General features: G+C 37.7%; 1 protein-coding gene across 2 annotated transcripts; it reads left to right on the plus strand.

Annotated features, from left to right (window-relative positions):
• The first annotated feature begins 36 nt into the window (after positions 1–36).
• On the plus strand, positions 37–18,342 carry ARV1 (ARV1 homolog, fatty acid homeostasis modulator). 2 transcript variants are annotated; one of them, XM_064509272.1, is made up of 5 exons: positions 39–216; positions 10,853–10,972; positions 12,614–12,767; positions 14,432–14,656; positions 15,122–18,342. In XM_064509272.1, exons 1-5 carry the CDS (start codon positions 118–120, stop codon positions 15,226–15,228), a joined length of 705 nt encoding a protein of 234 aa, XP_064365342.1. In that variant the 5' UTR covers positions 39–117; the 3' UTR covers positions 15,229–18,342. The 2 variants fall into 2 exon arrangements, with proteins under 2 accessions (XP_064365343.1, XP_064365342.1); XM_064509273.1 differs by lacking the exon at positions 10,853–10,972 and having other exon boundaries at positions 37–216.
• The last annotated feature ends 3,752 nt before the right edge of the window (positions 18,343–22,094 follow it).

Below are 22,094 nucleotides of genomic sequence, written 5' to 3' on the forward strand. Positions count from 1 at the left end.
CGGCGGCGGAAAACCACCGCCCCCAGAATGCACCTCGCGGCGGCACCCGGCTCCGCCTCCCAACGCGGAAGCGAGGCGGTTTGAAGCGTTGAGGGGCTGGGGCGCGCGCTCGGGGCTATGGCGGAGCTGAGCGCGTTCCGGTGCATTGAGTGCAACAGGGAGGCCGCGGAGCTGTACAGAGACTATCAGCGCGGCGTGCTGCGCATCTCCATCTGCGTGAGTCCCCGACGGGGCAGCGGGGGTGGGGATCAGCTTTTTCTAGAGGCAAGTTGCCGGTTGCTGGCTGTGCAACCCTGGACGGAATCAGTTGCTGTGCTGCAGAGGGGTTTTATTCTTTGTAAGCCAGCTCCGAGGGGCTCTGTGTTTAAACAGCTTCAATGAAGTTGGGAAACAATCACACATAAATCTCAGGTTGTGACTGATGATTATTCAGTGTACGTACAAGGACTCCTATATTAGTTTTCCTCATCCAAGTATAGTGGTTGTACTGCCCCAAAGGGTACCTGTATGTGCTGACCTCTTCAGTGCTCTTCCGTCCTCTCTCTCTCTGCCTCTGACAGAATTACTTTTTTCATAGTTTTCAATCATATTAAAATACTTTTTCTGTTGCATCTTCTCCTACATATTCTTAGAGATTTCAGAGTCACAGCAGAAAAGCACTTAACATTTTAAATTATTAAAGTTTTCAAGGTATTTCTAACTTAAATACCTCTAAACTTCTATTTTAAAGTTCTGATGGCATTTATACAGAGTTGTCTCCAGTGGTTAGTTTTGATGTGTTTCTTGTAGTGTGTGGAAAAGTTAGATCACTTAGCACCCTATATTTTAGTGTGAAAAGAGATGAATTTGGAATTGAGGAATTTGTAAATGTATCTTAATTAAACCTTTTGTTTCATATGTGACTGTGTTTCATAACATCCTGTACCTGTCTGCTTCTTATAAAAACAGGAAACCTTATATGTGAAGAAATTGTAGAATATATTAAAGTAATACATTAAAAGAATTAGTTGTATAGCTTTCCTTATTTCCCCCCAGCTACATCACCCTGGGCATTTTCAGAATGCTGGAAGAAGATGGGTTAATTTACTAATTGTGAAGCTGTAAACATGGCCAGAAAGCTTTGTACAAGATGTGCAATGCATTCCTTTACAACTGTACAAAAACTTTGAATCATTTGAGCATTTCTTAAATCAAAATAGAGATCATAAACAACTGGTTCACATAGGTCTGTAGCTAGTTTGTATTTGGGAAAATAGTAATTAGATCAAGTTGAAATATCTATATGCTAGATCTCAGCTTCTGTTATCAATAAGAAGCTGTGAAAACCATATATATACAAATTATTGATGAAAGTGGAAACAGCTGATTCACATCCTTCTATTTTCCCTGCCCAGCAGTCAATTAAAATGTCTTGTTGCTGTAGAACATAAAACAGTTGAAAAAATGTACACAACGTTTTCTGCAGACCTTTCAAGAACTGGAGAGATCAGCAGTTTTTCAGAGGAAAGACAAACTGTGTAATAGACATTGATTTCTGCTGGCTTTAGACATGCACACTGCAAGGAAAAAAATGATTTTTAGGTTTTTTTGTATAATAAATCATCTTTAGTGGTGGATATGACTTGCATCAAACCACTGGTTAGAGATGTAGTAAAAGCTGTTGTCATTGGTTTATGATAGGAATGTGGACGGTTTACTTTGGAGGTCTTCAGCTTATTGTAGAGTTTCACACTCATCTGGAAATCAAGGACAAGTTGAGTGCAAAGGAAAAAGTGTAATGTTTATGCCTGCAGCCTTTTCACATAAGACTTAGCACATCTCATAAACCCACGTTATCAATTATGGGGATTATTTGGCTTTGATAATCTCTGAGGGAAACTGGGATCCAGTAGATGGCACGCATTCCTCTTCGTATTTAACTATTTGATGACCTAGTCTTTTGGAGCTATGGCGTCCCATGTAAAATAAAAGACATAAGTCCCAGTTGCTGTGTTCATCACAAATCCCAAGCTGTTCTTTTTTCTTTTTAAGAGTAAAGAACTGAGTAAAAGAAAAGAATAAAGAATCTCATTGTCTTGGCAAATTGGAATTCTATCTACCTCTCTTCATATAGGTTTAAATCTATACTGTTCTTCACTTATTCCTTTCAGTCTGTTGTCTGGGTCTGCCTTGTGGGTCACCATGGTTCAATTTCAGTCTTAGTCCTAGGTGCTCTTACGTGGTGTGTTGTCATACCATCTCTAACTCTCTCTCCATTTCTGGCCACCCAGGAAGGGCTGAGAGGAGGAGCAGTCCATATGAAGAATATGCAGTAAGAAACACATTAGCTCACAGTTTATGAAGTGGAGATCAGAATGTTAGAAAATTACTAAGATCAAAAGATGCCTTGGTGTGCACTGATCCAAATTCAGCTCTATATGTTTATTACAAGAAAGCACTGCGGTCTTCTCCATTTGTCAGGAATTCATTGATTCTGGTAGGGCATTTCTTATTGTACTTTTTCCTTTTAATCGGAAAGAAGAGTTTTGTCATTGCACTAACCCTTTGCAGACATTCTGTGCCAATAAGGCAATACTATGCTCCCTGCCTGAGACCTGAAAAGGCAGTCAGCATCAGGCCATCAACAACAGAAATAGTCAAGTACAGCATGTCATTTGGCACTCTCCACCGATTTTCAAGAGCAGTGTTACAATGGGATTGTCACTGTTTCAAGTATGAGTCATCTTAACCTTACAAAAATAATAGCTTGGAAATTTTCTCCACAAAATTAAGTTTCACAGTGATATGTAGGATCTTCATCGTTTATATGAGATATTTATGTAACTCAGAATATAGACCTCTGAAGTACAGTGGAACTGTTACTGATAGTATTTAAGAAAAATTGGATGGCCAAGGTGAGATTAGATGGTGCAGTTGCTTTATCTGAGATCACTTTGCACCTGTTTTAACCCACTCTGTGTGGAATTAGAGCCTTGAGTCCCACTACTCCATTTTAGCATACGGCAGAAAAAGTGAAGAGTATCGGGAAAGATTATGTAATGATACTCAAAGTGAGGCCAATGGAGATTGTCTAGATAGGTGTTTTGTTAAGAATCATTGAGATACTTGTGTCTCATTGCCATTTTCAAGCAGCCCTTGAAAATGCTGACAAATGAAGGAAAATACCATTTTTTTCGCATGAGAATGATATGAAACATCAAGGATTGTTCTCCTTATTTTGGCCCCAGAAAATTAAGAACAAGCCGAACATTGCCAAGGTGATCAACTGTTTCATACTGACCTACAGACTTGTCCCAATCATAGTTTAAAGTCCTCCTTGTTAAGTTAATAAATGCATCTAAAAAGTCTTTGCCATCCTCAGAATGGTCCTGTGATCCATCTTGAGATTGAAGAAGCCGAGTTCTCCCAGCAGCATCTTCTCTCCAGCCTTACATTCATTTTTAGGGTGTGTTTAATCTGGTCTGGGCCATGATTTTCAGGTGGAAGATTTGAATTTGGATGCCCAAGTAAAATACTATGATTTTGTGTTCTGTTGTTAATCTGCTCCAGAGAAGAAAGGCTTTTCCACAGCAAGATACTAAAAGCTTTCATTAGGCAACATCTGTTTCCAGCCCACAGTACTGGAGTGTCATTCTTCAAATTCAGTCTAATATTCATGGTGCTGCTTCAGTTTAGTTCCTGTAACATTTCTCATTGTCCTAATATTGCAGACAAGTAGACCTCACAAGTGTTAACGTACAATCTGGAAATAGATTTGCAAAGAATACTCAAGAAACTAAAGAAGCATTCTTCTTCTATCAAACACAAAAGTCTACACAGTACCAAAAAACTCAAGGTGGATAGGTGATGTCTTTTGTTAAAAGTTCTGCAAGGTAGATAATGGTCATAATTTTTAAATTCTGTAAGTTCTGTTTATCTAATTTACATAACCAGGACCAGTTTCAGAACAGGCCTACCCCAGACCTCAGATACTGTATATTCTTTTTTACTTGAGATTTCCATTTAAAGAATGAAGCTTTTGCTCATGCTGCATGCATTTCTCTGTGGAAGTGTAACTGCAAAAGATAGGTAGAGTGTTGTTCCTTAAAAAGAAGTTACAGTTACCCTACATTTTTCTTCAAGTTTATAGAGTTGGCCAACACCGCAGATAGCTGAATTATCTAGAGTAGCAGTAAAGACTGATAAAAATTATTTTGATTTATTTCTGTTGGGGGAATTTACTTCCTTTGTGAGACCTGCTTGCTGTGTCTTTTCTTCAGTGTGATAATTTTGGAGCGCGTGTGTTAGAAGTGCCTCAAATGAAGGTAACTTCTGGTGGTGAGCCTGTGACTCATAGATCTGGTTCTGCTCCCACACTGTAAAGGTGCTGACATTTTCCCTGTTTTGAACCAGATGTGATGGTCAGAGTAAGTGAAGGTGGTTCTTTATAGCAGTGATTTTGAAATTATTTTGGTATCCTCAAAACTTAAATGATGTGTAAGTAATATAATGAATTTTTACTAAATAAGATATGAACCAGCTGTTAAAAGCAGTAACAAAAAATACTGTTCAGGTAACATAGCCTTTATATTATTAATGATGTAGAAACAAAACACATTGAGCTAGCCTGGAATGAATTCTGTAGTCAAAGTGTAAAGAGTATAAAGGGAAATTAGCAAGTTTGACTTATCTCAAAATTGAAGGAAAAACATTTACATTTTTGTATTTTGTTTTAAATAACACATATATTTTGTTGCGTTTAAAAAGAATGTTTGAAAATGGTTAATAGTTCCAGACCCTAACCAAGGCAAACGAATTATCCATTGCAATATGTAGAGCTCAGCCAGGGTCCCCCTTGTGCTTTGTAATAAGAAAGCTAAATTGCCTGAGCAGTGCACGCTTCATTTAGTTTTTCTGCTATTAAAAAATAATTGAAAAGCTCTTTTATTGCAGGAAGGGGGAGTGAATATAAATGGTTTGTATGCAATGCATTTATGTGATAAGGTAAAGAATCTGTTAAGAGTACAAAGATCATCCTGGAAAATAAAATACAATGTTTTTTGTTCTTCTTTACATAACTCAATCTGCAGACCAGCTAACTAGTGTAAAACATTTAATTTAGGAAAAATTATAAAACAACATTTTGTAATTTTATTTTTTTGAAAGGGAATGCATATCAAACTGAGCTGCTTTGTTTTCCAGCTTATTTTGACACTTAGCTGCATCCCTAATAAAGAAGCCATTTCTGAAAGCAGCACAACTAATTACATTTTATTGCTTTAGGGTGCAACTGGGATTAAGGCTATTCTCTTGAGATATTGGGTCCATAGTAGTTTGCCTTCACCTGAGCATCATTCTTTACCCTTTCCAGCACAGCTGAACCTCTGTAAATGTTGTTATATATTGCTGTATGTGTACACCAGCAAAAAATTGCAGCTTTATTTTGCCAAACTCCAGTCCCTGGAGAAGGGGATACCAAAATGAGATTGCTTCACTGGTGTTTTTGATATCCAGAGATTTGCAAATTTATTGCAGTACTGTTGTAGTTTTCGTGCTATCTTTGGGTCAAGATGGAGACTGGATGTTGTCTGGATTTTTATTTTCTGTAGTATGCTAGCTGTGTTTTCCTCTTCAAGAAGAAGTCCTCCCCACCCACCCCCCAATACTCCTACTTAAAAATTCAGTTATGCTTTTATGTTGGTGAGGGCACTTAATAAACTATATGAATGTGGCTTTTTTAAAAGCGTTACTGAATGTAGGGAGTTTCTGCAAATATTTATATGCTGTATTTTATTTGTCGTATGTTTGCGGACTGTGTTCATAGCTGACTGTCTTTCATAAACAAAGAAGAAGTATGTGTTTTGAGTGCTCTTTTGTAAGAGGCTGATAAACGTGCAGTTAGAGTCAACATTCCAGTACTTCTTTTGCCTTATTTAACAAAACTGCTGTTAAAATATGTTACTTTGCTTAACTAATTGTTTTGGATTGCTTGGATCAGAAAGAATCTGCTATGCCGAACTCTGAACAACATCCTTGTACTAGCTTTTAAAGATTCCTTATTTTCCTTAAAGTTGCCTTTGCTCATTTTTTTTAAATAAAATATTTTCAGATAACTAAGCAAATTCTAAGTTATGAAAATTGGAGCACTTTGGAAGCAACAGGCCAGCATTATCAGGAATACAAATAATAATTCATACATTAATATTCATTTAGATTTATTAGAATATTGAAATCCTTTGAACACACACTTTTCAGGGATTAAAGTATAGTAGACAATGTGTATCAGTAGCAAACATTCCTGTAAATATAAATTTACCAATTCAGAAAAAAAAGCATAAATAAAATTTACAGAGTCAAATATTTACATTTCCCTTCTGCAGCAGAATCTGAAACAAACTTGTAGATATCAAGGTAATGTCTATTTTTCAAGGAAAGATGCCGCTTATTTCCTGCTTTTGATGTCAGTTAATATATTTAAGGAAGAAATTAAAAGATGTTTAAAAATACGCAGAAATGCAGTTACTCCTTTGTAACATTTTAGAGCTGATTGTGATAAATGATGCATTTCTTGGAGAAAGCCCAAAGAAAATTGACAAAGCTCAGTTTTGTAAAGGATGTAGCTTTTCCAGGTATGCTGAGCAGGCAGATGACTGCAGCTGTGTAGAACTGCAGTTGGGCAGTTGGACTTGAGTGCCAGTATTTTAGTTCATTCTAAATTGCCTGATTAAAATCTTAAAAATGAGCATGCAAGCAGTAAGAGATGCTGTGGCGGACAGATGAGTGAACTTTTGCCTTAAACATTTCTTGGTACATAAGGTGCAAGCAAACCATAACCCCGAACAAGCCATCTGTTCCCAGCGGAAACAGGACTGAGCTGCTGCGACCCCTGAAATGGTCTCCCTGCGACCATTCCGGACACACCGAGCCTGCGCTGAACTGGACCACGATCGGACAGAGACTTTGGGACCTGGACTGCAAATTACTGCCGCTTAGCACAACTTTTATAAAACTTGTTTAGCATGAGTAGCTAAATTTGCTGAAGCCTTAGGCTGCACTCCCTAGTTCAGAGAGAAAGGGCCCCAGAGCTGGTGCAGACTGGAAAGATAAGGGAGTTACAGGCAGTTTGCATTCCCATGCTTCACACTCCGGGAGGGAGGATGTCAAGGCTTTGAAATAAGGCCTGCTTGGGTGCCAGGACCCTGGGAAACAAAGCCTCCCCTCACTGCTGAAACAGTGTTAATTGGGGGGGGGGGGGGGTCGGGTCTGGATTATATCCTCCTCGTCAGGACCTTGGAAGATAACACCTACTGTCACTGCTGGGGCAGTGCTAATTGCTGGAACAACACCTGTTTGTCAGGGCCTTGAGAAAGAAGGGCAGAACCCGAGGAATCAAAACATATTTGTCAGCAGAAACCGTAATAGTAAAGATAAGGGAGAAAAGTAGCCTGCCTAGGAGCAATGATGAGACCCAATAAGGGAGCAGGAGACCCCAGACCCAAAAATTACTATTGGTCTGAACTGCCGCGTGAGGGGAGGGAAGCTTAATTTGAAAAGCTATAATTGCCCAGGGATTTCTTTGTTTGGGAACTCGCTCTCTCGCTCTCTCTCTCTCGTCGGAGGCACCCAGCTTGAGCTGCAATTGGAACGGAGTCAGCAGAACATCATTGGCCCCGGAGTGGTGGTAGCTAGCTTCTCTCCTTTTCTAACTTTTCTCTATCCTTTTCCCCTTACCCTTGTTCTGTTCCCCTCTTCCCTTCGCCTCCTCTTCGCCTTCTCCCCCCACCTTTTCTCCCCACTCTGTGTAAAATAAAGCTAAAAGGTTGTACGATATTTGACCGGTTTTAGCATCTTAATCTCGTCCTTGGGATCGTAACGAACCCCCCCCCCCCCCCCGATATTGGATCGGGACAGATGGCTGAATTGCTCATACTGATTTTCTCTAATAATGTTAATGATTATCAATGTTCATAAGGTTCCATCACCTTAACTAGTAAAATTATCGAGTTAAAATACTATAAGTATACTTAATCTGCATTTACCCTTGCTTACATTGATTTTGCTCAAGTCGGGCTCTAGTCCCAAGTTTGCTTCCCAAGTGGTTAAGGTTAGTAGCAGATGTTTTAGTATTATAGCTGAAAACAAAAGAAGCCAGGTATGGAGAGAGGGTTTATTAATTCTGTAATGTCTTCATGATATAACAAATACTGTGTTTGTTTTGTCCAACAAGTCTATGTCAATGCGCACACAATTCTTCTCCAGTAGGATGGTTTGTAGATCTCCCAAGTTGCTGAAAACACTAACGTTAGCTAGGTCACTGGCTGGATGAGCACTGAGGACTTTTACTTTATACAGTTACAATTCAAATGGAAATAAAATATATTAAGAATAAGACAGTGGTCTAACTCCAGAAGACAGGCAGACATCAATGTATGCGTGTATCTGTGCGTAAACAGTCCTTGAAGATGGCCATTCTTCTGTGATATGACAAGTTTTCTTTTCCTGTTGAAGTAACACAAGAGAAGTGGGGTTCTTAACTAAGTTTCTTGATGGTATGATGAAATGCTGAATTACCCGTCATTCTCACAGCGTCCGAAGATTTGGCCATGGCTGCCAGGAGCTGTGGAGCAGAAAAATCGTTCTCACAGGCAACAGTGCTGTCTGCGTATTCCTTTGTAGCGGTCTCCTTACACATCTGAGCTACAATTTCTGTATCATTGGTTTTGCCTGATGGGTTGGTCTGATCTGTCTTAATTATCTAAAATTCTTGTCAGCAGTAAGTGAGAATTATTCAGTAGCTTGTAACTGCAGGTGTTTTGATCAGCGTTTTGACTAGGACCCTCTTCATTTTAAAAGATTATTCTGTACTTCTCTCAGAAATATAATTTTGTCATCTTCTTTTTATTTATTTATTTTTGCTTGCAGGCAAACATTTTGAAATATCTGGTCTAAAAATATTCTGTTATAGAACATTTGAGAGCATAAGTCCTGGGGCATGTGGGATATCCTTCATCTAACCTTTACAGCACCCTTTCTTTTCAAGAATAATCTTTTGTTTGTGCTTGTCCAGTGATTGTGGGAATAAGCTTATGAAAAAAATTGCTTGGAGTTTTCTTGCGCTACATCAACCCAGAGCTTTGACATATGTAAATTACCACCTTTAAGAATATTTTTTCATGGTTTTCCTGTAGAAAGAAATGAAGCAAGACATTGCCTTTAATTATAGCTGCAATCTCTTCTGTGGTAGATATTTCACTCTGTTAAACACTGTAGCTATGGTCTTCAATTAATTACATCCGTTTTTCCATCTCCCTGACTTGAATTTCAGACCTATCAAAATTTTGGTTAATTGAGTCAGTCTCTGTATTCATTACTCCTGGCTCTGTTGTGTTCTGTCGTCATATATAGTGCTTTCTTTTCTGATCCAAATGCTTTGTGTTTTTGTTTTTCCTGAACTGGACCAGGAAGCACTGGCTAGTGGTAGCCGTGTTCCTTACAGACTCTATTCAGCTAATATTACGATGCATTTGCTCTTACTGTGAATTTTTGCATTCTCAAATTTTCCTATATTGATTATGATAAATATCACAGCAACGTTAACTTTGGCCATGAGGAATCCCTATCAAACGGAGGAAGCTTTTTGTTCTTTCCTGAGAGTTTGTCGCAAATACGCGTTGTCGGCTGTGGCATGTTTTTGACTGTGCCAGACGGAGCATTTCAGAACGCAACTGGGCAGAGTTTTCTGTTCTGCCAATGTGCAGCTGTGCCCTCATTAAAATGGAAATGGAGGTAGTTTCTATGGCTTTCGTACTCTAAGTATGGAAGCTAATACGAAAGCAAGGGAGGTGGGAATAGCTCGGGGCAGGTCAGAGGGAAGAAGCATTACAAGTTTGGTAGCAGGAGAAAGCTGATCTGCAGGTACATGTCCTGCAAGTGCTGTTGTGGGAGCTGAAGTGGTTGTTGTGGTCAACTGCTCCTGCTTCTCTATGAGAAGTTCTCCAGTAGAAGTTATTTCCTGCTCAGGTCTGTTGGTTGAGCTTTTTGTAAGGCTGTTATTTAAACGTTCTCTTCACTTAGAGTTAAAATAATAGCTGTTTTAAGCCCTTCTCATTTGACCCAAGAAGTGCCCAGCTGTGCAGATAGGTCAATAAATCTGAAGGGGATGTTGAGAAGCAATTCCCAGTGGACTGGGGGAAATAACCTCTCTAGTTGGCACAGCCGGAACCAGCAGATGTATTAGAGATATTTCAATATTCCAAATATATGTTGTGGGCTGGGAGTGGGGAGGGTATTTGTTTAATAATTGAAAGTGAAGAGAAACATCTGGGCTACTAACTGGTATGCAAGGACAATGCAACAGGAAAAAATACTTACCTTTTCCCTAAAGGAGGAAAATGTAAGATATATAAAGCATCTCTTGTAGAAGAAGGATATATATAATAGAAATCCATTTTCTTTCAAAAAAAAAAACACCACCGTATAGACAAGGATAATCAACTAACCTTCAACAACCTATTGGTGCAATTCTTGAGTATTTGGATGGCAACCTGGGGTTTTTTTGCATCTGTAGGACACAAAATGGTAACTACAAACCACCTTGCATAGTTTATTGTTCTGTGTTAATTTGAAGTCTATAAAAATCAGTAATGTATCTTTCTGGTTCATAAGGGAAATCCTTGTGTAAACTGCAGTGTCAAGGAGAAAGAGCAATTTTTCTGGCTGGATTAAAAATGTATTGAAAATAAAGACTACATTAGGGAAAGACTACTATGAATTGAATGCCTACTTGGAATTATGTGATGGTGCTAAACTAAGAGGAACATTTCATCGGCTCATGCTTCCTTTTTTTTAATTCTTATTATTTTGTGACTTTCAGAAATCCTGCCAGAAACCTGTGGACAAATACATAGAGTATGATCCTGTTATCATCTTGATTAATGCTATTTTATGTAAAGCGCAAGCATACAGACACATTCTTTTCAATACAAAGATAAATGTAAGTTGCTGTGCCCCTACCCTGTGGCTTTTTAGTTAAAGTTATATTTAAGTTTGATAAGTTGATTGGAATAGTTACAAAACTTAGGTGCTATTCTTTTGCTGTCCTTCCACAGGCCCCAGCAAGCCATACCACAGGTTTTTTTTTCTCGAACAGGTCAAGGGTCTAATATGGTAAATAGAGCACATGTAATAGCTAGAATTTGAGATTTCTAAGAAAGTACTGTCTCTGTAACACTGGCAAATGCAGCTGTCTTCACTACATGTTACAGATAGTCCTATTTGGACATATTGGAAGAGAAAGGTCTAATTTCAAATTCATTTCCACCTTAAATTTCTGCTGGAAGTAATTATTTCTGAAATGAACTATAGTAGTATAATGTATCATACTAACAATGCTGTACTAATTAAACCTACTCTATTACTTTATAATGAATTTCCTCATGAGAAATTAACCATGTCCTCAAAAATACAGCAAAAGATACTGGCCTTCACATGAAGCATCATTGATGCAGAGTCACATGGGCAGCTTGCCCTGACCTACTGACGTGCAGAGGTAGCTAATCTGACAGAGTTACATATTTTTACTTTAACAGTTAATTTCCCAGGAGAGGGAAGCTAATCTACAGTAAACTATCCAAGCATGAGTGTACGCTGTCTACATGTTTTTATTTCTTGACCAGTGCAATGTAAGCAGCATAGATAGATCTATGTTGCTTACAGTGGCATATCTGATTAAGTCATCAGAATCTATATTTTGGCTTGAATCTTGTGGTTGCATGTCTTTCACGCATAGATCTGGCTAAAGGTTTTTAATGAATTAAATGCTGCTGGAGACAGGTATCCATGAGACCTCTGGAAGAACATTTCCATCTGTGGAAATTTCACCTATTCAAATAAATGAATTTGATTTTTAAACTTAGCTTAGCTTGTGTATGTATACTTGTCCCTGCAAGTGAAATCTGCATAACTAGTCTCCAATAGAAAAAGTTCCAGAAAGAAGCCACCTTCGTTGGCTTATAAGTTATGTTTAATATGGAAATATGCTAAGTATGGACCTTCATGGCACATCTTGTTGCAGTTACTTCAGAGGATGCTTTAACTTTTGTTTGGTCGCACGGCTCTCTTTATTTTTGTTTCCTCGCCCTTCTCTGAACTAAGGAATGTTTTCGATATAACTACACTACCAATTTCTTCTAATAGAGAAACAATTTTTCTCAGGGAAAAACAAAAACAAAGCAACTTAAAACAGTTCTCTGAATGGAGTAGATGTCAATATACTGAATCTTTTGATAGTATAGTTCTGCTAGCTAGGGCATGATTTTATTTTTATATTCCCAACTGAAACAGCTGTCCTAATTTTAAAAAGTATAGAGAAGACCTTGCAAACTACAGTTATATACTTTCTTTAGTACAGAACTGTTCATGCAGTTTTCAACACCCTCTAATTTGCCTATTATGTAAGTGAACTAATTGATGCTAAAAGGAAGATGTGCTAAATTAGTGGCTCAAGAAAAGTAATTTGCTTACATTTCTAAACATACCTAAAATGATAAGCAGAGCTTGTTTGTGTAGAGATGTCAAAAGACATTTTAAATTAAACATTTGATATTAATGCATTTATTTTTCTTTCATTTACCAGATTCACGGAAAGCTCTGCATATTTTGTTTGCTATGTGAAGCTTATCTCAGGTGGCTGCAACTGCAGGATTCAAGCCAAAATATAGATCCTGATGACTTAATCAGATATGCCAAGGAATGGGATTTTTATAGAATGTTTGGCATAGCTTCTTTAGGTAAGAACTCTGATTATTTCATATAACTATCAAGTGTACTCTTTAAACATTTTATAACTGCATGGGTCTTTCAACAGCCTTGTACTGCAAAAATTATTAATCCCACATGCTTGTCATATTCAACTCAGCATGGTTAAATGGTTTTTCACATACTCTCTCACCTGCCTTCATTTAAAGCAAATTTATATTTAAATCACCTGACTGCAATTTAGACTGGTATGAGCAACATTAGATATCAAATCACCAGAACATGGCAATATTCAGAAATCTTAATCTGAATGCATTTACATAGTTTAAAGACCATTGTAGAGCTGTGCCTTATTCCAAAGACTAAAACTCTACATACTGTTATTCTACTGCATTTTAATGCAAGATAATTGGCTCAAGCACAAGTTAACAAACAAACTCTGCAATTTGCTTTATGTCTCATTATCTGGCATGATACTTTAATGCCAGTTGTCTTCTGGAAAACAGAATGTGCTATTTGTAAGCGCCTCCTTCTAAAAGTAATGTTTAAAAGGATCCTGTCAATGTTCTCTTACCTGTCTTATCTGAAGATCATTAGAAAATGTGGGGAGGTGATATATTCTCTTAGGAAGTTTGCTTTAAATGTATTGAAAAATAAGACTACTATTTGAATGTGACCAATTGCCTTTTTTTTTTTCAACTGTAGCTGAAACCAAAACCATAAATTTCTTTAGATTTACTCGAAAGTTTATTACTTATAAAGATGAGACAACATTAAGGATGATCCTTGCAGAAGCAAACAGTGATCAGGAAAAGCTGTATCTGTTTAAAATGAATTTGCAGTAATCAGTATTTGTCAAACAGAACAGTGTTATCACTGGTAAACAGTAAATATTTCTAAGCTGTAAGAGTAACTATGAAGGTAGAGGAAGGTTTCTTTTTGATTTTGGTTAAGACTTTTATTCTCAGGGTTTTTTTTCTGGTGATACTGTTTAAATCAAGCACACAGACAAAAACTGTGAATGTTTCCCTTAGATATTCAGAGTTTAACTTCAGTCATCTATTGTCTAATGTTTCTCTTCAGTAGGTTTTCATAACAGGTCAGTAAAAACTTTGGAGCTTATTTTTCAGTAGTAATTCATCTCTTACAGTTGTTGTGAGAGTTGCTCTAACAATCTGCATTAGTTCCAGTGTTACGCAGGGATGAGGTGCTGGAGGAAGTCTAATAGCTCAACAATGTTTTCACCTTAGTGTTCTTCCTTGTGCTGGATGGAAAGGGTTTATTGTTATTGGCCCTTCAAAACAGACAAATGTCGATGATCTTGTTTTACAGGCTAACAGCCAGTTGAAAAAATTCTTCCTTTGTTAAAAATGAAACGTGAAGTGTTTCATATGCTAAATTTCCTGTGCTGTATGGTGTCAGGTATTACAAACACAACAATCCTACAGATAGAATTGATTAAATTATTTTGAATGGAATTATACTCAATTAGTTTAAATAAGTAATAGTAATTTTTGCCTATTAAAGTGAAGACAGGAGAGGGAGGACATGTTGTTCATGTTTGCTTATAAAATGTCTTTTAAATAGCAGTGGCTCAGTTGCATTTGGGACCTGTCATTTTGCTAAGATTGATCATGAAAGGACTTGATGTTTGTGCTTCATTCTCTCTTTCCAACTCCTTTTTATTTCTTCTTAGAGCAAACTTCATTTTTAGTTGGCATTTTTATTGCCTTATGGCAGATGAGACCTGAGATGCTGAAAACGAAGTCTGACTTCATTTTACTTCTCAAAGCACTGCTGTTGTCTAGCTATGGAAAGCTTTTGCTAATTCCAGCTGTTATTTGGGAACATGACTACACACCTTTGTGCCTCATGCTTATAAAAGTATTTGTCTTGACATCAAACTCTCAGGCAATTAGAGGTACCTTTTTGCTTCTTTATTAGTATTCAATGTGTACAGAATGTGTGTGAGAGAGAGAATGCAGCTGTTATATATGTTGTTATTATTGTTCCTATATTTTTAAGTGTCCTTAGAGAAAACACTGTTTATTACCAGATGTGTGATTAGAATAGTTCTAGCCTAAAACTGTGATCTTTGGACTTTCATAGAAAGTGAATGAAATAAAACATTTGTGAAAAATAGAACAAAACTTTTATCGCACAGTCAGCTCTTTGTAAATGCTGTATTGTATCCATCAGTTCAGCGTGGAACATTGAAACATAAAGCAGAATTCTTCGTGTGTCTGGAAGATGAAAATAGAGTGTTAATTTTATGTGTGGTTTGGGAATGCAGGCTTTAACGGATTTGCGGGATTTCTTATGCATATATTTCTCACATGGTTTCTATGACCTGGAATTGATAAATTTATTCTGTTTCCTTTTGTAGTTACATTAAACTTAAACCGAATGCTCCCTTGGTTGGCCATCTTCATTGGATTAGTTTTGGAAAATGGTGCAGTCTGCTTGTTCCAGAAAATGGGATGGAATGTTTGAAACGTCAGTCCAGATCTAAAGAACAACCAACAACATGCTGATCATTTTCTAAGGATGATCTCTGCCAGTGGTCCCAAAATCACTATTTTCATAGTGATAAAGAAAATGATAGGTAACAAATTTTCATTAGTGGTTTGCTGGAGACAGTTTTAGGATAAGTTAAAATGAAAAACTTCAGAACTTCAGCTATTTAATGTGATGAGACATAAAACTGCAGCCTTAGCTTGTTTATTTTCCCATCAAAAATATGAATGTGTCACTATCCTAAGAGCTTTATAAATCTGGCTGTATAGCTGGGGCTGTAACAAGAAAGGTACACTAAAAAATTTCAGCACTGCTACCAGTCATACATTTTGGCAGAAGGAGAGTGACGAATTGTTCCCTTAAGAGAAAGGAAAGCAGTCAGTGGAAAAAGTGTAGAAAACAAAACTGTTATTTCTGCAAAAGTTAATTTTCAGAGAGAGAAACAAACATGTACAAACAGATTATTAGAGAAAAGGCAAGTATTACAGAGTAAAACTACAGTGGAAAAACTAGGTTGTATTCTCTGGAATGTTTTTAGAACAATCCAAAATAACAAAATACCTAGTTCTAGAGTAATCTCTAGGAGTTATGGTTTTAATCGGCTTCATTTCAAATTTTTGTATGACCTTATAAATCCTGCTGCACTCTTCTGAAAGATGAAAAGAGAGGAAAGGACTCCAACCCCCAACATACAAGGTTGTTTGAGATACTGCTCCTGCTGTAGTTAATATTAAGCCATCTCCCCCCACACCAGCCCTCACCCGACAGCTGGTTTAGTGGAAAAACAAAGTGAAGTATGAGGCTACCTAGCAGTGTTCTTTGATGGAGGAGTACATATTGAAAAAGAAACAAGGTTTGGACTAAATTAATGAAGAAACATTTATGGAAGTTCTAAACCTTGTACCCCAGCAGGCAAAGAGAGAGGGCTAGATGGTCTACAAAGGAACTAGCAGAAGGAATTGGCAGAATCATTTGCCTATGACAGGCAGAGGTTAGCACACAGACCTACTCTTTTTCTGCAGACCAGTTTCCATCATATTCCATCCAAAGTTTAATTCTCCTGTTTCATTCTGGAAGGCAGTGGTTCTGTCAATACACACCACAGGTAAGACTTCCCTTCTTTGTTTCTCTCAGCTGCAGTTTCCTGTCCATCTTTTGCAAAATGCACTAAATAACATTTTGCAGTCTTTTCAGATTAATTCTGGGTAGATGCAGAGTAAGTCTAGATTATGAGTCCAAAAGACAGAGGACATCAGACATGTTAAAATCCTTGCAACTGCAATGCCATAGTAAACTATTTCGAGAGAAAAGCAAATGGTTGCCTATTCTGTTATAACAGGGCAGAGGCTGACCATGCTAGTGTGCCATTTGCTGAATTTGGTATCTTTCTGAGCATGTGATGGTGTGGCCAGGGCAGGAAAAAAAAAGGGCAAAAAAAGCAATTGCAACGCCTCTTAAGTCTTTGAGACAGCTTAACAATGCAGCTGCCCCTAACAAGCACGTAGTTGTGAAGGTATATAAGGAATCCAGCTTGCTATTCGTGTGAATCAGTGACCAGATAACTGGCTGTAGGCCTGCAGTTGTCCACTTTTGGCTGAGCAGTAGCTTTGGCAACACAGCACCTAGAACATGCTTTGATACACATGCTTAGGTTTGGGGAGAAACTCCTCTCCCTAAAACTTTGTAAAAACACTACATTGCCAGAGATGCTTTTAGAAGTGCTTCCTCCTTCTGCACAAGCACACAGCAGCACAACAGATGCTGCAGGTTGAGAAGGAGCAAAGGGAAAGAGCAGTAGATCTTTTAGAAAAGTTTCATGAATGCTGGTCTGGCCTGCTTCTTTCCTTTACCTCCTTTGCCTTCTCCCCTTAGTTTAAGAAGAAGTGCAGTTCTGCTGCAGCAGAGAGAATGACAGAAGGATATGTACTAGGAAGGTGCTGGTGCCTGCTGAGCCAAACTCTCTTTGTTATTGCAGCAGTCATCTGGCTTTTACCAGATCCTTGTTCATCGTACTGCTTCCTTAGCATTGCAGCTGGTATGATTTCCAACCATTACATACGTCTCTCTGCAGGGAATGTACAAACTTGCTTGCTCCCTGCCACAGTTTTGTTTCTCTAATGACCTAAGAGCAGTATTTGTTTGCACTCCTGTTAGGTTAGAGTTCCTTATTAGTCTTGTATGTGTCATAGTTATACACAGATTTTTTTTTTTTTAATCAGAATTTCTCCTTTGTCTGTTCTGGCACTGGTTGCAGTATAAAGGCTAGAATATAGCTGAGTTGAACACATTTAAGTGCAACTTATGCAAGGGGAAGATCTTGCATCATCTGTAATGTAAACATGACCTAGTCAGTAGGAAAGTTGTAAATAAAATGTATAGAAATTTTGTTTGGGAACAATTTTCTTACATAAAGTTTATTTTGAATAAAAAGTTGATCTCAGGGCGCTTTCCCTGAGTTTCACCTAAAAGAGGAAAACAGACATGAACACGTTCCAAAGGAAGAAATGCTTATATATTGTCATAGGTGCCAATAACATAACAGTTGTGCACTCTGTAATGCTACCAGGAGACACCACCATTCTTGTGCAACTTTATGGAGGAGAGAGAAGAAAGCTAGCAGAGCTGCACAGCTGTGGAACAAGAGCAGGTGCTGTACAGGTGTTCAGAGTCTAGTAACTTAGGACATTGTGCCTTGTGTGGTTTTATGCTACTAATTAACCAGAACTGACATGACAAATACACTAATATTCTGTAAATCGAGGAGGAGCTTGAGGATTCCGGGGCAGGGAGGGTAATGTGTGTGTTTCTTGATGCCTTTGGGAAAGTATTCCTTATGGTGCTTCAGACTGCTATAATTTTGAGAGCCTTCCTGTTTTAAATAGCCGTCTCCTTCATGTTTGTTCCTTTTTTCCTTTGATCTCCTCATCTTTCATAAACTCTTTGTAATGAAATAGTCTAACAATATAACTCTTTCCTTCCCTGTGCTGGAAGATATGTTACAAATGGCTTGCCCTTTCTATATGTATTCAGTTGCTTTATTAATTTATTGTCAAGGTCTTGGGTTAAGAAGAATAAAAGCCTGCAAATGAACCCCTGTAAACTGTCCTGAGTTTTGCTTAGAATCTAATGAGATATTATGGCCTATGGGAAGGAAATAATTGCAGAATTCCAGAATTCTGTTGGGCGAAATGCACAGAACCAGTGATATTATTCAGACATGAGTTGAGCAAAGATTTAGATGATTATGCAGTGAGAGTTGAGAAGAACTACTGTGAACTTTAACTGGCTCCACAGGTAAGGTAACAAGAGTTTGGAAACTGCTCTATACAGCACTAGAAGATTAGAGTATAAGCTGTTAAGGAACAGTTGAAAGAGTGTAGGTGTTAGACAGAGAGCTGCAAAATTAAGAGTTGAGGAGACTATAAAAACTAAGGGGCTAGAGGAGTCTGAACAAAAGTTAGTATGTAAGAAAAGATTAAGCTCCTCTTATAGAAGTAGCATGAGTGTATGGTTAAGCAAATATATGAACGTCCTACTCTTAAATTTTCAAAGGATGAATATCAAGAAAGAATATTATAGACATTTTTGCAGTAGGCTAAGTGATATCATAAAATGGCATAGAATGTCTTCCAAATACTCTACTATAGCCTGAGTTTCCCTAGAAAAGTTACTGATAACCTCATTATCTAAATGGTTTGGACTATGTCTTTGAAAATACACTCTTATACTGCTGAATTAGCAATTATACAGAGATAGAATTAATCATTTTGTGGACAGGAAGGGCTGTGCAACAGCAGAGCTGCTCCATTCAGCAATAGTTGTGTTGCATTAGGTTTTGCTGATGGAGGGAAGGTCTACAACTCTTGTGACCTCATGCAAGTATAGACAAGTGAGCCTTTCTCACAGACACAGCGAGTCATATCTCAGTCATATAAACTGCCATTTGTTAGCCCAGTCTTAACAGAACTGGAAGTAAAATAGCACATCTGCGCTGGAAAGCTATTAGCATTCTTAAATGCTATTCTTAAAACAAGAAAACCATTGTTTTTCAGGAACTTGCATGCTCTTGCTCCATCAATTCGCTCCCAGATGAGTGATACTAAGCACCACAGTGCCACCTGCAGTCTAAAAGTAAACTACTTTTGTTTCCGGTACTGGAGGGAAAGTATGACCCACTCTAAGTACATATTCTTTAATGAATTAATGTTTTATAAAATCACAAATTCAAGCTTTTAAAATTAACATTCACTTCCAATTTAGAAAAGCATTAAGTTGTTGATCAGAACAGCCCACAAAATAATTGTTTTGGTGACTATCAAAGTCAATTCAATATATTCACCGTGAAAGCTATGAAATGCAGATTATTTTGTCATTCTTTGTTTAAGACTTGCAAGACCTTGCAAGCTGGGATTATTCAGAGTAGTCTCACTGAGCTCAGAGAAAATCCATATGGCAAAAGGCTGAGTGAACACATTCTTTCACTGCTAAAAATCAGTAGGAATTTTGTCACTGAATTAATTTGAAATAGCATCACACCCAGGTTGCCACAGTTAGACTTTGCAGTAAGATGTACATAAAAAGATCTCTGTTTTCCGTCCTGCTGCTTTTATAACACTGTTCTGACCTTCTTAGTCTTTTCAATAATACTATATTACTGTGGTGGCTAGAAAGAAGGTCTAAGAATAAGGAGCTTTGTAAAATCTTTTCCCAAAACCTGATCTACTGTCCTAAATGTGTAAAGCTCTTTCAGGCACTATTTAAATAAATGGCAAGTCTGCAGAGGGGCTAGGAAATACTGCCAATGAAATTTCAAGTGTTACTCATTAGGAAAATAGGTTTGGTTTATTTGTTTGTTTTTTCTGGGTAAAAATTTGGTTTAAATTTCTTTACATAGTAACACTTTAGAGTGTGAACACATACAGTTTGAACATATGCTGGCTGCTGCAGAAAGAAGTCCAGATGACCCCATAATTTCTTATAATCTCTAACAGTAATACTGAATACATTTTTAGGTAAAAAAATTGTTGTCCATAAGCTGCACAGAGATGCATGCCATAGCTATCTGAACAAAGGAGTGGGGACAAGATCTGAATCCTAATCCTGAATATGAGACTGACTTCTGCTGTGACCTTGAACGAGTCACATGTCTCCATAATATGACTGTACCCCCACCTTCACAGGAGTGGGGAGGGAATTAATTTGTTGATGCCCTCTTAAAAAGATGAAAACTCTTAAGTCCTCTTAGCTGCAGGTGGTTAGGAGTTAGTTAACGCTCTGAACCTCAGATATTAAAACTGACATGCCAGGAACCAGAGAATATGAAATATTGAACTTGACATGTTTAAAGAATTCTTTGTTGTGTTAAGGGAAGCTATCACTCTGATCCTCACTAGCATACAATTCTATAACATATATATATATATATATGCAGACTTTTGGGGGCATATACAGCAAACTGTGAATCCCTTAACATAAATTTTTAAAGTTATTACAGCTGCTATGTGCCAAAATAAATATAAAATTAGTTCAAAAAACTGGAGGGGAGGGAGCTGGCACATTAACTGGTCTTACTTTCGGCTATCTGAAAGGAAAATTAAGGTGTCCTATTTCATTTGCTAGTATGAGGCTTTGAGGTATAAAGTACAGGTAGATCTTACATAAAAACTTTTTTGAAAATATATTACAAATCATTAGTATTCATTCAATAAATGAATCCAGAAACATTTCACAAATTTTAACAATAAGAAAACAAAGTCTCAACAACACAGAAGTGCTTCTACTCACCTTGCATTCTCTTCTCAGAATTGCTAATTCACTCTGTAAGCATCCATGGCTATTACCTTTAAGCCATGTCAGGGCACACAGGCCTGATGCTATCATAAATGCATCACTCCTAAACTTTGATGCCTTCTTTGGTCTCTCCCTTCACTTCTGGTGTAAGGCTTTGGTTCTAACCTTCAAAGCCATTGTGTATCATGTCTTGGCTACAGCAGCGATAGCATCTCTTTCTCTGTTAGTAGGACTACAGCATTCTTTTGATCAACAGAAATCGGAAGGCAACAATAGCCTAATAATAACCAGGAAGAAAACATTCTCCACTGAGAGTATCAACTACATAATAAAGTGCCACAGACCAGCATTAGGAAAAAGGGTTCGGACTTTGCAAGGTAAGGAGCAGCAATGGATATATATACTTTGCGCATACTCCTTAGCACTTCTTCAGTAACAAGGATCTCTGTTTCCCCGTGAGGACCTTTCTCCTATTTAGCAATGTGGAAATGGCAAATGAGTTGTATAGCTAGGAAAACAACCCATCTCATACTCTTTCTGTCGTGGGAGAGAGCATGCTGAGAATAAGACATTGCTGATTAGTGAAGTATTTTTTCAGCAACAGTAGACACAGAACAAAGAAAATTGCTGCAGCCGCTTTGCTCTAAACAGATTATTGAAAACCTTTACTATGGAAAAAGCAATGAACTTAGTTGTGCAAGATATACACAATGGTAGGTATACATTTCTTTACATGACAACATGAAGAGACTTGGTTTGTATTAAAACTTGTATCTTTTAAAACTTCATTTGGTGCTCCTTCGACTTTAGGTAGATTTTTCTCCAAAAACTTTCCTGCTCAATGGAATTGTGCAACATGTGTAAATGATGTATGAGGGTGAGAGGGAGATAGAAAGGGAAGGGTCAACCCTGTTCTTTCAGCCTGTGCGTATTCTGCCTTATCTGAATATGAAATTGTCTAATTTTTAAGCATGACACCCTGCTGATGTGAACTCAGCTGCACCGCATAAAGGTTCTACACTGAAAGCCCAGACCACCTGGGAGAAAGGCAC

The sequence above is a fragment of the Dromaius novaehollandiae genome, chromosome 3 (assembly GCF_036370855.1).
Source record: "Dromaius novaehollandiae isolate bDroNov1 chromosome 3, bDroNov1.hap1, whole genome shotgun sequence".
In the NCBI taxonomy this organism is placed as follows: domain Eukaryota; kingdom Metazoa; phylum Chordata; class Aves; order Casuariiformes; family Dromaiidae; genus Dromaius; species Dromaius novaehollandiae.

Excerpts from the sequence above, each read along its gene's own strand:
- ARV1 (XM_064509272.1), top strand. The coding sequence starts at position 118 with ATGGCGGAGCTGAGCGCGTTCCGGTGCATTGAGTGCAACAGGGAGGCC. Across the intron at positions 217-10,852 it reads TGCTGCGCATCTCCATCTGC|AAATCCTGCCAGAAACCTGT; the intron begins GTGAGTCCCCGA and ends TGTGACTTTCAG. Across the intron at positions 12,768-14,431 it reads GTTTGGCATAGCTTCTTTAG|AGCAAACTTCATTTTTAGTT; the intron begins GTAAGAACTCTG and ends ATTTCTTCTTAG.